This window comes from Gorilla gorilla, chromosome 19, assembly GCF_029281585.2.
Source record: "Gorilla gorilla gorilla isolate KB3781 chromosome 19, NHGRI_mGorGor1-v2.1_pri, whole genome shotgun sequence".
Taxonomy (NCBI): domain Eukaryota; kingdom Metazoa; phylum Chordata; class Mammalia; order Primates; family Hominidae; genus Gorilla; species Gorilla gorilla.
In genome coordinates this window covers 23,954,686-23,969,206 of record NC_073243.2, presented here as the reverse complement: position 1 = coordinate 23,969,206, position 14,521 = coordinate 23,954,686, and the positions used below count along the sequence as shown (strand labels likewise).

At 47.1% G+C, this 14,521-nt stretch overlaps 1 protein-coding gene across 2 annotated transcripts; it reads left to right on the top strand.

Annotated features, from left to right (window-relative positions):
* Positions 1 to 2,369: 2,369 nt before the first annotated feature.
* On the top strand, positions 2,370 to 13,140 carry LOC134757580 (speedy protein E4). Of its 2 annotated transcripts, XR_010131705.1 has the most exons (8): positions 2,376 to 2,632; positions 3,418 to 3,648; positions 4,474 to 4,532; positions 5,305 to 5,390; positions 7,419 to 7,587; positions 7,711 to 7,814; positions 8,671 to 8,842; positions 13,066 to 13,140. XR_010131705.1 is itself a non-coding variant. In XM_063700615.1 (7 exons), the coding sequence occupies exons 1-6, from the start codon at positions 2,524 to 2,526 to the stop codon at positions 7,768 to 7,770; spliced, it is 714 nt and encodes a 237-aa protein (XP_063556685.1). In that variant the 5' UTR covers positions 2,370 to 2,523; the 3' UTR covers positions 7,771 to 7,814; positions 8,671 to 10,069. The 2 variants fall into 2 exon arrangements, 1 of the variants encoding a protein (XP_063556685.1); XM_063700615.1 differs by lacking the exon at positions 13,066 to 13,140 and having other exon boundaries at positions 2,370 to 2,632; positions 8,671 to 10,069.
* The last annotated feature ends 1,381 nt before the right edge of the window (positions 13,141 to 14,521 follow it).

The window sequence follows — 14,521 nt, the reverse complement described above, 5'->3', positions numbered from 1 at the left end:
AAGTTGCCCAGGCTGGTCTTGCACTCCCGCGCTCAAGCAATCCTCCTGCCTTGGCCTCCCAAAGTGCTGGAATTCCAGTTGTGAGCCAATGTTAGGGGGCTTGTCGACCAGCATACAGGGGCCTTGGAGGCTGCTTCAAAAGTTCCCACTAAGCCAAGGATACAAAGCCTGGTGACAGCCCTCCCATGTGAGGCCCAGGTCTTACTTACCTCGCTCAAAAAATCTTTCCTGCTCATTTCATTTGAGAGTGATTTTGCTTTCTTTGGGATCTCTATTGCGCTGCCCCACCCAGAGAGTTCCAAATCTGAATGGACTCCAATGATGAAGTTAAATCAGCCCCCACCTCAGTCCTTTGGAATTCGAATCTGTGGGGCTGGGTCCTGGCATCTGTATCTTAATGTTCCTAGTTGAGATCCTTAGGCTGAAAGGCTGGTATTTGCAAAGCACTTCTTCTCCTCCAAACTCAGCCTCCGAACTAGCTGGGACTGCAGGTGTGTGCCACCACACCAGGCTAATTTTAAATTGTTTTGGAGAGACGGAGTCTCACAGCGTTACTCAGACTCATCTCCAACTCCTGGGTTCAAGTGATTCTCCAGCCTTGGCCTCCCAAAGTGTAGGGATGACAGGCAGGAGCCACCATGCCAGCCAATAAAGCCCTTCTGTTTCACTCGAATGATATCTTTGGTGCATAGCTACAGCCATTGTTGTATTAACCTGCATCACTGAAGGAAAAGAGAAGGGGAGAAGTGATAGTTTTGCTTTTCCCTGAACATATCAGATGAAACCTGAACTGTTTAGCTCATTTTTGGACAATGTATTGACGTAATTGAAGATGGCTGCCTTATTGTAGCCTGTCTACAGAAGGTGCCTAGAAGACAGAGGAATATGCAAAACTGGCTTGAAGAGTGATTAATCAGAACTTTACGTGGTACAGAAGAGAAATTTTAAAGGCAACAGAATATTGATCTTCTAATGTTTGAAAGCCTATTAAATAGGAGAGAAAGATGATTTTCTGTTTTGTTGTCAAAGGATCCAACCAGTTCTGATGGTTGAAAGCATCGTGAATGCGAAGGTCCACTCAACATAAGCAGAGTTTCCTAACAATTGGACTTCCACAGCGACGGGATCTGCCTCCTCATTCAATTGTGCCTTTCCCATCAGCGAGAGACTCCTAGGAGCCCATTAGGAAGCTGTGCCAGAACTCATAGGTTCTTTGGATGGTATCTGAGATAGTATCCAGCTCTTACATTTTTATTTTTTCTGAAAAAAATATTTTTGAGACTGAGTCTCACTCTGTCCTCCAGGCTGGTGTGCAGTGGTGCAATCATAGCTCACTGCAGCCTCAAACACCTGGGCTGAAGCAATCCTCCTGCCTCAGCCTCCCAAGTACTGGGACCACAGGTGTGTGCCACGATTCCTGATTACTTTGTTTATATTTTGTAGAGATGATGTTTTGCTATGTTGCCCAGACTAATCTTGAACTCCTAACCTCAAGTGACGCTCCTGCCTTGGCCTCCCAAAGGAGGGAGATTATGAGCAGGAGCCCCTGGGCCTGGCTGAGATTTTTCCCCTTAGTCTTTTTATACACAGGATATTTTATTCATAAAATACATAAACAGTAGGAAAATTCTGGGGTCAAGTGAAATAGATATGTTGTAATAGTTGATATATAGACCAGAGTTCCTTAGCTGAACTGGAGGGGCAGGCTTTAGGTGATCCATGGATGCCCTGAACTTGTGGACACCATTGAAAATCTGTACGAACCCATGGACAGTCTCCTGTGATTTTCATTCCTCAAAATGTCTCTTGGACTCAAAGATGCCTGAGAGCAAAGGATGCGTGTTCCCCTACTATAGGATCCAGGATAGTGAATATCAGTAAACATTCAGCAAAAAAGCTTTGCCACATTGAGTACTTCCACGTAACGTCTCCATTCAACAAGTCAATTTACCCAGGATCTCCTGTATATGTTAATCTCACTCTTGGGAGGTCTCATCATTCTGCTTACCCTAAATTTCCTTCCACCTTCCTCCCTCTCTCACCAGACTAGACTCTGAAATGGGAAGGAGAAGCGGGGAGGAGAGCCCAACACCCCCTCAAGTTTAGAGTGGAGAGGACACAGCCTCTGCAGGGACAGGGAAAAGAGGAATGTGGAGACCCTGAGGATGCTTTTGGACAATGCTCAGAGGTTGGGACATTGCCAGGAGATACCGTTCACCCCGGATCTCCAAGAAAAGAGATCAGTCTGGCAGTTACATGTGTTTTTCTTCAAACTAGTTGCCAGCTTGGAATGACCGATGACATCAGAGATTCCGACTTTCCTGATTGGAGGGACCGGACTCTGGTTGCTTGGGAGTTCAGGTGGACAACAGCAACTTCTCAAAACTGCTCTTCACTCCTAACTTCTCCCGAGCCTCTAGAAGAGAAACGCACTCTTCTGGGTCCTGACGGAGTCTGGAAGAAGGCTTTGGACAGAACAGGGACTAGGTTTTGTGGACAGAAACAAAGTGTTTGGGAGAGATTATGGCCAGTGGTCAAGCGCGCCCCCCGTTTGAGGAGGAGAGCCCCCAGCCTAGCACAACGGTGCGGTCCCCCGAGGTGGTGGTGGATGATGAAGTGCCAGGACCATCAGGTGAGGTGACTGGAGGGAGCAGCGATGGGAGATGATTGACTGAGGAGAGGGAAGGGGGCCAGTTACTGGGAATCTGAAGCACCTGAGTAGGGTGTGTGGGAAAGAAACGACGGACTCAGGAAGCCAGGGATCGGGGAAGGAGGGTGCAGGGAATGGGGCCAAGCATGGCCACGTGGAAAGAAAGTCTGGGGAGCAATGAAGGGGGTCAGGAGATGTGCTCAAAAGATGAGAGAGGAAGGCCGAGGCGGACGGATCACGAGGTCAGAAGATCGAGACCATCCTGGTTAACACGATGAAACCCTGTCTCTACCAAAAATACAAAAGTGAGTTGGGCATGGTGGTGCGTGCCTGTAGTCCCAGCTACTCAAGAGGCTGAGGCAGGAGAATCATTTGAACCCAGGAGGCGGAGGTTGCAGTGAACCAAGATTGTGCCACTGCACTCCAGTCTGGGCAACAAGAGGGAGACTCCATCTCAAAAAAAAAAAAACAAGAGAGAGAGAGAGAGAGAGAGCAGACAGAGCTCAAGGGAAGGTTTCCATTTTTCTCCAATTGAAAGTTCTTATCTGTGATGAGGAAATGTTTTAAGGACAGAGAGCTGGAAGAATGGGGAGGTGAGGGAGAGGCAGATGGGGATCAGCAAAGGAGAAAGGTGGAAACATGGCTTGGAGAAGCTGACAGTCTGCGAGGCTTGGGAGGATGGAAGAGTAGTTTGAGGTTCCTGGGTCGGGGCCTCTAAGGTGATCAATGGCAGAAACATGACACCACGGCCTGGTTTCTTCACTCAGCCCCTTGGATAGATCCCAGCCCCCAGCCTCAATCCCTTGGCCTGAAAAGGAAGAGCGAATGGTCAGACGAATCCGAGGAGGAGCTAGAGGAGGAGCTGGAGTTGGAGCGCGCCCCTGAGCCCGAGGACACCTGGGTGGTGGAGACGCTGTGTGGGCTCAAGATGAAGCTGAAGCGAAAGCGAGCATCCTCCGTGCTCCCTGAGCACCACGAGGCCTTCAACAGGCTCCTTGGTAGGAGGATACCCCAAAAAGCACCTCCAACCCTGTTCTTTTAAAAAAGTGGAATCTTTCAATAATCACGCTTTCCCAATAAGAAGAATATGCCCTCCTGGGGGGTGAGCGCTCCATGCAGGAGGAGGATGCTTAGGAGATAGAGGATTAGGCTAGTCTTAATAAAGGTCTGCACTGGAAATAAGAAAGCTTGGTTTCTGGCCAGGTGCAGTGGCTCATGCCTGAGACCTTGGTGCTTTGGGAGGCTGAGGCGGGAGGATCTCTTGAACTCAGGAGTTTGAAGTTGCAATGAGCTATGATTGCACCACTGCACTCCAGCCTGGTTGACAAGGAAAGACCCTGTCATAAAATAAATAAAATAAAACAAAATAAAAGATAAAAGAAAGCTTGGTTTCAGCTGTACCCTCTGAAACTCTATGTCTCTTGATGACTTTTCTAAACCTAAGTGTCTCCATCCGTGGAGGGGGATAACAAGGCCATGGGCACACCCAGCTGTGACTATCTCAGGAAGCAATGATGGGAATTCTATTATGACTTCTGCGGTGGTCCCTTCCTGTCTGATGGGAGGACATCATGGCTTATTCACAGCTCTTCATCCTGTAGACTCTGACACCAAAGGCCTCCTTCGGCCTCTCCTCAGGGGAATCTCAGAGCGGGAGCGTCCCTCCTTGCCCAGTGAAAGTCCTTCTCTCCTCTCCCATCCACCTAAGCCTTGGCCACAATCCTGAGACTTCCCCCAGAGGGACACAGTTCTCCTCTCTGCTCTGTTGCTCCCACGGCAACCCTGTTCCACTTCTCACCCTGACACAGGCTCTCTTTTCACAGGGGATCCTGTCGTTCAAAAATTCCTGGCCTGGGACAAAGACCTGAGGGTGTCAGACAAGGTAAGGTTGTTCTCCACTCAACTGTGTTCCTGCTTTAACACACGTCCTGGGGAAGGGTGCAGCGTCTAAACCCACAGTTTCTCTCCTCTCTCCCTCTACCATCTCCCACCTGCTGATTCCATACTCTTGGGCGCCCACGTTTTGATTTTTATTTTTTCAGAAACAGGGTCTCGTTCTGTTGCCCAGGCTGGAATGCAGTGTTGCCATCATAGCTCACTGCAGCCTCAGCCTCCTGGGCTCAAGTGATCCTCCCGCCTCGGCCTCTCCAATAGCTGGGACTCCAGGCGTGAGTCACCGCCCCCAGCTATTCTAGGTCTTCTCATAATTTGTCAGCATCTCCCTCGGGGCTCTGGTAGCCTGTTGCATAGTTGATGGGTGGCCCCTGCCTCTGCACAGGGTCCTTTGGAATCCAGGCCCTGGGCCAGTCTTGAAACTCCTGACCCCTATCCTCTCAGATCTTTGGGACAGTCCTTTGCCCCAGCTCACCAAGACCCTCCTGACATTAGCAGCCCTAGACACTCTCCCTCCAGTGATCCCATTGGAGCTCATCATCATGGGAGCATCACAGACCTCCCTCCCTCCGACTTCCCGGATTTGCAGCTGACTTTCAACACTCTCCACCCGCAAGCCCCCAATGAGCATAGTCACCCAACACTGAGGTTCCTTCTGTGATAGACAACCGCGCCCCAGCCCCTGTTCCCTTCTCTCCACCATCTTCCTCTTCCAGGATGTGACCAACCTTTCTCTCTCTCTACTCCCTTCTCTCCATCAGTATCTCCTGGCTATGGTCATAGCGTATTTTAGCCGTGCCGGCCTCTTCTCATGGCAATACCAACGCATTCATTTCTTCCTGGCTCTGTGAGTAGTTGCTTCTTCCCACCTGTCAATATCCAACACCCTGGGACAGTGGACAAAGTGGGATTCCAACCTTCCATCTATTTCTTTACCCTATTTCTCCTCTTTACTCTGTATATAAAAACGATAAGATCATACTATGGTGTTCTTAGTCTGTTCTTTCTAAAAACAAACACAAATGCAGTTGACAAATAGTAGAATCAAACAAAAGGAAACATAAACCCGTCCTAAGGGGAAAGGAAAGCCGTGGACACGACCCTGCTCCCCAAGCAAGCAGCCATTTCTGGTTCTCTCGTCTCTCTCCTTCCCATATCAACACCAAATGCAATTTTCCATCCTCCTTCTCCAGGTTCCCATGACAGAGGCAGAAATTCAGGTTGTCCTCGCATAACACAGATCCATCATCAAATACTCCCTGCTGGGCCTTCCTGGGAGTCCTGCCCCAAGCCAGGGGGCTTCCTAGTGCTGCCTGAATAGCTTTCCAAAGCACAGCTCCCAGCCCCCCTTCACTGCCCACCTGAACAACTTCCTTAGCTGATTTGTCTCTAAATGGAGGCCCGGGTCCACAGGGCGAATTCAACCCTCTCTGCAGTCCTTCTACCACCAAACCTGCCCACCATCTTCATGTTTCCTTGTTTGCTTTCGCCACTCCTTCCAAATGCCCTCCACTCCATTTTGATTTTGTGTTTTCTGTCTGGGTGTCCTGCACACATGTGGATCTGAAGGGAATGACCCATTCCTTAAAGTCAGTTCAACCCCACAGCCTTTGCGATGCCTCCCCTGATCTTCCAGCTTCTGCACGCCCACAGCACTTTAGCGACATCCTAGGATAATGTGACATTTTGGATTCGTTTATCTGCCCTCCTTTTCCCCAAACCCATCAGAGTAGACCCCTGTTGAAGGCAGGGTCTTGTCAAAATATCAAAGTTTTTGTTTTTATCTTTACCGGACAGAGACTTGCTCTGTCCCTCAGGCTGGACTGCAGTAGCCAGATCATAGCTCACCGCAGCCTCCATCTCCTAGGCTCTAGTGATGCTCCCACCTCAGCCTCCTGAGTAGCTGGGACTACCGGTGCATGCCACCACATCTAGCCAGTTTTTATGATTTTTAGTAGAGATGACGTTTTGCTATGTCACCCAGGCTGTTCTGGAACTCCTGGGTTCTCACCTCAGCCTCTCAGAGTGCTGGTATTATAGACATGAGCCACCCAATCAGCCAAAATATCAAAGTATTCCTGAAACACTCAGCACAATTCTTTTCATTTTGCAAGTGCTCATGTTATATTGACTCTATGGAATAATTCATATGGCATTTGCCTATAAGATAAATCTTTCCTTCTTTCCTTCATTCATTCATGTATTCATTTATTCAACAAAACCTTATGAAGTTCATCATATGTGCCAGGGAATAGGAAGGATGGGAAGGGAGAGTTCACAGCAATGCTTGTTGAATTAATGCACCAAGATAAACAAAGCCCTCTAGTGGCCTTTTGGTAGGTGAGAGATGATTTACAGAAACACACCAGTCAGTTCCTGTCCTTGGGGGCACTTATGATGCACGGGGGAAGACAGGTGTGTGCACACATGACAAGCAAGGAGGGTGTGGGAGGAACAGGGGTGGGGACTAGGATGAGGTGACGCCATCTGTCTTGTATAAGGATGGCAGGACACGTCCTTAGGATAAGACTTGGGTTGTTTTTAAATTCAGAGGGGGTCTTGCCATATTACCCAGACTGGTCCCTAACTCCTGGCCTCCAGTGATCCTCCTGCCTGGACTCCCAAAGTGCTGGGATTCCAAGCAAGAGCCACCACTCCCAGCCACCACTTGGATCATCTCCTTCCTGAAGGTGTGAGAGGCGCCCTTAGCAGGTCTCTGTCCAGCGGGGCCTCCTGAGGAAGGCAGGGCTCTCTGCAGGGCGGCTGTTGGTGCTGAGCTGAGGAAGGTCCCCTGCCCTCCTCTCTGAGAGGCTGCCCTCAGGAGGGGGTCCCTCCTGGTGGGGCCCCTGAGCAGCAACCTGATCTCTCTCCCCAGCTACCTGGCCAGTGACATGGAGGAGGACAACCAGGCCCCGAAACAAGACATCTTCTCCTTCCTCTACGGGAAGAACTACTCCCAGCGACCCTTGTTCCATAAGCTTCGATACCAGCTCCTCTGTTCCATGCGCTGGAGGACGTGGGTTTCCCCAGAGGAGATGGAGGAGGTAGGTGGGGCCATATGAGGAGGTGGGGGTGGGGAGGGATGGGGTGGATTGGAGGCTGGAGGAGGGCAGAGAGGGGTCTTCCTGGGGAATCCCTGGCTTCTCAAGTGGTGTGTGTTTTTCCAGATCCAGGCTTATGACCCAGAGCACTGGGTGTGGGCCCGAGATCGCACCCTCATTTCCTAGAGCTCCGGGGACATGGAGGCCTGAGGTCATCGGCCTGAGGGAAGGTACGTGTGTATCCTCCAGGGTAAAGGCAGAATATTCTCATCTATAAGAAAATCCAAGGAACTCAACTGCTTGATCCGGCTTCAAGCCTGGTCAACATGGCGACACCCCATCTCCACAAAAATACAAAACTGAGCCGGGCGTCCTGGTGGGCGCCTCTAGTCCCCACTACTCAGGAGCCTGAGGCGGAAGGAACAGCAGAGCCCCGGAGGTCGGGGCTGCAGTGAGCTGTGATTCTGCCACTGCACTCCAGCCGGGATGACAGAGTGACACTCTTTCTCAAAAATGAGAATACTACCTAGGTCCAGGGAGGTGCATTATGGTTGATACACTTGAGTTACTGATTTGGGGAAAGGATTCGGTGAAGATTTGGTTGACATCTTGTGCCGCTAACCACATTTAGGACCGAGCATTAGACTAAAACATGAGAGATTAAGGTTGGGGATTAGGAGTCTGGTCTGCTGGTTCCTGAGGTTGTCGCGTTAGACATGTTTGTAGCATGGTTAAAAGTTTAGATCTTAAGCAATATAAAGGGCACCAAGTGTGATGAAGTCCAAAGCCATGTCCTCCAAGGGTGCTCTACTCCCTGGGTGGACCCACCCAAAGTCCTTGCTATGAAGCAGATCACTGGGGCTAACCTGGGGTAAATTAAGTGATTTTTGGAGTCAAGCTCACCAAAGTGTGAGTACCAGAATCAAAAATGATGGTTCAGAATCAGGGTTGACAATAAAGGGTTAGAGATAAAATCGGATTTATATATTGCTCTGAACTCTAGTTAGGATTGACGTGGGATGGGAATAACCTTCCTATCTAGAGATCTCCCTCCTTGAAGTGTGACATCCTCTCTCTCACTTCCAGAACACTGGGCCCAGGGGAGATGGGAATTTTCAGCAGGAAGTTTATCGCGACGCTAATGCCAGACACCAGGAAGGGAGAGAGGAGCCTCCTGTGCAGATCATCTACAAGAAGCTGGACTCTTCTAGAAGGGGCAAAATAGAGTGACCAGGTTTTCCTCCTAGGAGCCATGGAGGTATTTCTAGGAGGCAGTGGAGGGAAAGTGAGAAACCAGGGGTGTTTCTGGTTCCACCCCTTCCTGCGGCAAAACCTCCCTTTTCACGTTGCTGAATCCCAGCCTCCCCTGGGCTGGAAGCTGGAGTTCCTGTTTCCTATGGACTTGGTTGCCACAGTCCAGAGCATTTGAAGGCACAGCGCGGGCACTCAGATTGTCACGGAATTCTTTGTAAAATATGAAATTACTGCCATAGGATTTTAAGAGATAGTTTAATAGATACTGTACATTTTATTGGTTTATTTTTCAAATGTTGGCCATAGAATTATTACTAGGTTGATTTAAAACAGTTTGGGGCTTTTGTAGTTTTGAAAACATGCTGTTCCTATAGAGTTCTCTGACGGTTGTTATATACACATAAATATAATTTAGTTTTCATTTTTAAGAGAGGATTCTTTTTATCGTCAATGTTTTCTCTTTAAATCGTTTTATCTATTATTAAATGTGCTCCTGAAGCGAGCACTCTTGTTATCTATGATACTGACCTAATATATCCATTATATTTATAGCTAGGTGGTAGTTCCCCTACATTCTTGTAAATAGAAATGTTTATTTTCTGTTTACTGTTGGTTACTGAATTGTGAGAATTCAGTTGTGATTTTTAACATGCCTTCCATATATACTAACATGTCCAAGATATACTATACAGTTTATTTGTTTATTTTGAAAATGATGGGCATGGCATTATTACTACATTTATTTAACTAGTTTAGAAATACAAGTATTTTTTAAAAGACACTGTTCTTATGAAGTTGTGTGATGGGTGTTACACCTATTATATACACATAGATATAATTCTGTTTTCATTTGTAAGAGAGGATTCTTTTTATCCTAAATGTTTTATTTTTAAATCTTTTTATCTGTTATTACATGTGCTGCTGAAGGGAGCACTGTTATGACCTAGAGTAGTTACATAATATATCTATTATATTTATAGCTAGGTGGCATTTCCCCGAAAGTCTTGTACAAATAAATTTTTATTTGATGTTGAGTGTTTGCTTGTTATTGAACTGTGAGAATTCAGACGTAATTTTTTAGCTTGTATTGAAAGGTTTGTATGTTACTTTAAAGAGGACATGTGTTTGAAAGGAGGACAGGAGCTGTGTGTTTCAAAGAGGACAGTGAGTGCACTGCGCTACCTGGGAAAATGCAATAAAGATGAAGTTTTCTCATCTTCACAACGACTGTGACCATATTGGTCTGGATTGCTTATTTGTTGTCCAATGACATTTTTGTTTAATGCGGTTTTAGTTATTTGAACAAATCTATTAACCCTGGAAAATAATGCTGAATCTTTGTGTTTGTTTGTTTGTTTGTTTTTGAGATGGAGTCTTGCTCTGTCACCCAGGCTGGAGTGCAGTGGCGCAATCTCGGCTCACTGCAAGCTCCACCTCCTGTGTTCACGCCATTCTCCTGCCTCAGCCTCCCAAGTAGCTGGGACTACAGGCACAGGCCACCATGCTCGGCTAATTTTTTGTATTTTTAGCAGAAACGGGGTTTCACCGTGTTAGTCAGGATGGTCTTGATCTCCCGACCTCGTGATCCATCCGCCTCGGCCTCCCAAAGTGCTGGGATTACAGGCGTGAGCCACCTCCCCTGGCACTTTATTTTATTTTATTTTATTTTATTTTATTTTATTTTATTTATTTATTTATTTATTTGAGACAAGGATCTTGTCCCATTCCCCAGGCTGAAATGCAGTGGCTCAATCTCGGCTCACTGCAACCTCCACCTCCCAAGTTCAAGCAATTCTCTGGTCTCAGCCTCCTGAGAAGCTGGGATTAAAGGCGCCTGCCACCACGCCCAGCTAATTTCTGTATTTTTCGTAGAGGCACCATTTCACCATGTTGGCCGGGCTGGTCTCCAACTCTTGACCTCAGGTGGTCCGTCCCCCTCGGCCACCCAAAGTGCTAGGATTACAGGTGTGAGACACTGCATTGCATTCGGCCCATACAGTAAAACTCTTTATGAGAGGAGGGAAGTATCTCGGGTTAGTTAGTAGACATCAAATCACTGAAGTCAATGAACTCTGAGGAGATGCTTGACAGACACACAAGATAAGGAGGAGGAGGTTGCAAAGTGTTGATGTTTGTGTAACCACAAGCATGGCTGAGCCTAGAATGCAATTACTATTCCAGCACATGGAACCGTGAAGCTATTGTTACAGATTACCTTCATTCTAGGACCCTGGTGTCGCCAATACCATAAACCACATGCAAATGAGGCAAGTAAGATCTGGGAGGAATTTGAGAAGCGTTTGTGCAATGTCCAGGGGTGAACTTATAATGGGATGAACTTAGGGAGTTAACAAGAGTCTGCACTGACCCTGAACACTCCAAACATTCTTGGGATGGCCAGGCACAGTGGCTCATGCCTGTCATTTCAGCACTTTGGGAGGCCCAGGTGGGCAGATGGTTTGAGCCCAGAAGTTCAAGAGCAGCCTGGGCAACATGGCGAAACACACCTCTATAAAAATACAAAACTGGGCCTGGCACGGTGGCTCAAGCCTGTAATCCCAGCACTTTGGGAGGCCGAGGTGGGCAGCTCACGAGATCAGGAGATCGAAACCATCCTGGTTGACATGGTGAAACCCTGTCTCTACAAAAAAAAATACAAAAAATTAGCCGGGCGTAGTGGCATGCGCCTGTAGTCCCAGCTACTCAGGAGGCTGAGGCAGGAGAATCACTTGAACCTGGGAGGTAGAGGTGGCAGTGAGCCTAGATCACGCCACTGCACTCCAGCCTGGGTGTGACAGAGCGAGACTCCATCTCAAAAAGAAAAAATACGAAACTTAGCCAGGTGTGGTGGTGCACACCTGCAGTCGCAGCTACCCAGGAGGCTGAGGTGGGAGGATTGCTTGGGCCTGGGAGGTTGAGGCTGCATGAGCCGTGATCATACCGCTGCACTCCAGCCTGGGCAACAGAGCAGGACCCTGTCTCAAAAAAAAAAAAATTTCAAAACATTCTTGGGGACTGCAGGTCTGTTGTATCTATCTGCCAATGATGTAGTCACAGGGTAAACAGACCAAATATTGCCCACATCTCCTGTTTAGTGCCATCTCTGCTGTTAGAGAATCCCAAGCCTAGAAGGAGGGAAAGCTAATTCTTCTGCTGACTTGGTGAATCTGCCTGTGTGACTGGCTATTGGTCAGCCTGCCATGGATTGCTGCCTGAGTTGCCTTCCTGTCCCTTGCTGCATCCAATCAGGGTCCAACCAATCCACTCAAAAGTATTAGGATGAGTAGCAGTAAGCATGAAAAATACAGGATTACTTTCCAGAATACATAAAGACCTTCTATAAATCAATAAAAATGCAAAGCAACTTGATGTTTAAAATGCGCATGAAACATGAACAGGAGACTCACAGAAGAAGAAATGGCTGTATACAGATGAGTAACTTCACCTATCAGACTGGCAAAATTTAAGAGATTGGTAATATAGCATGTTAGTGAGTGTCTTAGTCAGTTTGTTCTGTTCTAACCAATTCTCATAGACTGGGAAACTTAAAACATTTCTTTCTCACATTTCTGGAGGCTGAGAAGTCCAAGATCAAGGTGCCAGGACAGGCAGTGTCTGGTGAGGGCCCATTTGCTGGTTTGCAGACTGGAAATCTTAAACATTTCTTTCTCATAGTTCTAGAGGCCAGGAAGTCCAAGATCAAGGTGCCAGGAGAAGCAGCATCTGCTGAAAGTCAGCTTGCTGGTTTGCCGATGGCTGTCTTCCTGTTGCTCCCTCACATGGCAGAGAGCAAAGAGAGAGAAAGCAAGCTGTCTCTTTTGTTAAAAGGGCACTAAAGCTATCATGAGGGTACCACCCTTAGGAGCTAATACATCCCAAAGGCTCTATATCCAAGTACAATTATATTGGAGATTAGGGTTTGATATGGTTTGTCTGTGTCCCCATTCAAATCTCAACTTGAATTGTATCTCCCAGAATTCCCACATGTCATGAGAGGGACCCAGGCAGAGGTAATTGAATTGTGGTGGCCGGTCTTTCCTGTGCTATTCTCCTGATAGTGAATAAGTCTCAGCAGATCTGATGGGTTTATCAGGAGTTTCCACTCTTGCTTCCCTTGCATTTTCTCCTGCCACCACCATGTAAGAAGTGCCTGTCGCCTCCCGCCATGACTCAGGCCTCCCAGCCATGTGGAACTGTAAGTCCAATTAAACCTCTTTTTCTTTTCAGACTTGGATATGTCTTTATCAGCAGCACGAAAACGGACTAAGACAGGGTTTCAACATATGAAGTTTGAGGTGGGGCACGGATTCAGTTCACAGCAGTGAGGATGCAGGGAAATGAAGACTCTCTACACTTTGGGTTGGAATTTAAACTTGCAAATTAGACTTGTAAAGTCTTCAGAGACTCACATATGACTTGCGAGATCAAGGCTGTGTTCTGGCAGGTCTCTCACCGCTGGCAAAAAAAACAGAAAAGTATCATTCCCATTGAATATCCTGCTACATAATGAATTTTCACATTGAACATTTAATTTCCCATTTAAATAAACCCATCTGGAATTTGATTTCTATATGTGTTTCTTTTTTCCAAATAATTAGCTAGTTATCCCAGCACCATTTGTGGCATAATCTACACTTTCCCCACTAGGATATGCCATAATAGCATATAATGCATTCCTATAGAAACTTGAGACTCTTTCTGGATTTTCTATTCTGTTTATTGTATCAAGGATCATAAACTGGGTCCCTCTACCCCATTTCAGGGCTCCAGATGTGTTTTTGATCTTGTTTTCATTTTTGTCAGAAGTGTGTTTGAATATTGTCAATTTTCATGCCTTTAGGCAGCTCACAAAGTCAGGCCTATCTTAGAGCAAGGTACTTGCCCAAGCCCTTAGAGCACTTGAGGATTTTGCCTGGAGTGGCACTAGCAACATGCTGTTTTAACACTTTCACCTTAGAGCACATTTTGGTGTCTGGCAGTGGACATTCCCTCTCATTCTTCTTTTGTGATGGTTCCTTAAGTACTCAATTCTCTAGATAAACTTTTACATTGTTTTGTCAACATCTGCGGGGGGAAAAACTCTCTGAGATTTTGATTGCAATCGCATTAAATTCCTAAATTCATTTGGATTGAATGTACAGTTTTACCATATTGAAACATCATTTAGACATTTTGTAAGTCTCTATTCAGTTCTTTTATATTCTCAGTGAAAATTTTTAGTGTTTCTTCTTTTAATTGAGATGTGGTCTCACTCTGTCACCCAGGCTTGAGTGCAGTGGCGTTAACTCGCCTCACTGCAGCCTTTGCCTCCCAGGCTCAAATGATCCTCCCACTTCAACCTCCCGAGTAGCTGGCAGTACAGGCAGGCGCCACCACACCCAGGCTAGTTTTTTATACTTTGGTGGAGACAGGGTTTCGCCAAGTTGCCCAGGCTGGTCTTGCACTCCTGCGCTCAAGCAATCCTCCTGCCTTGGCCTCCCAAAGTGCTGGAATTCCAGTTGTGAGCCAATGTTAGGGGGCTTGTCGACCAGCATACAGGGGCCTTGGAGGCTGCTTCAAACGTTCCCACTAAGCCAAGGATACAAAGCCTGGTGACAGCCCTCCCATGGGAGGCCCGGGTCTTACTTACCTCGCTCAAAAAATCTTTCCTGCTCATTTCATTTGAGAGTGATTTTGCTTTCTT

Coding starts and splice junctions, on each gene's coding strand:
- LOC134757580 (XM_063700615.1), top strand. CDS start 2,524: ATGGCCAGTGGTCAAGCGCGCCCCCCGTTTGAGGAGGAGAGCCCCCAG. Junction 3,649..4,473: donor GGCCTTCAACAGGCTCCTTG/GTAGGAGGATAC, acceptor CTCTTTTCACAG/GGGATCCTGTCGTTCAAAAA. Junction 7,588..7,710: donor CCCCAGAGGAGATGGAGGAG/GTAGGTGGGGCC, acceptor GTGTTTTTCCAG/ATCCAGGCTTATGACCCAGA.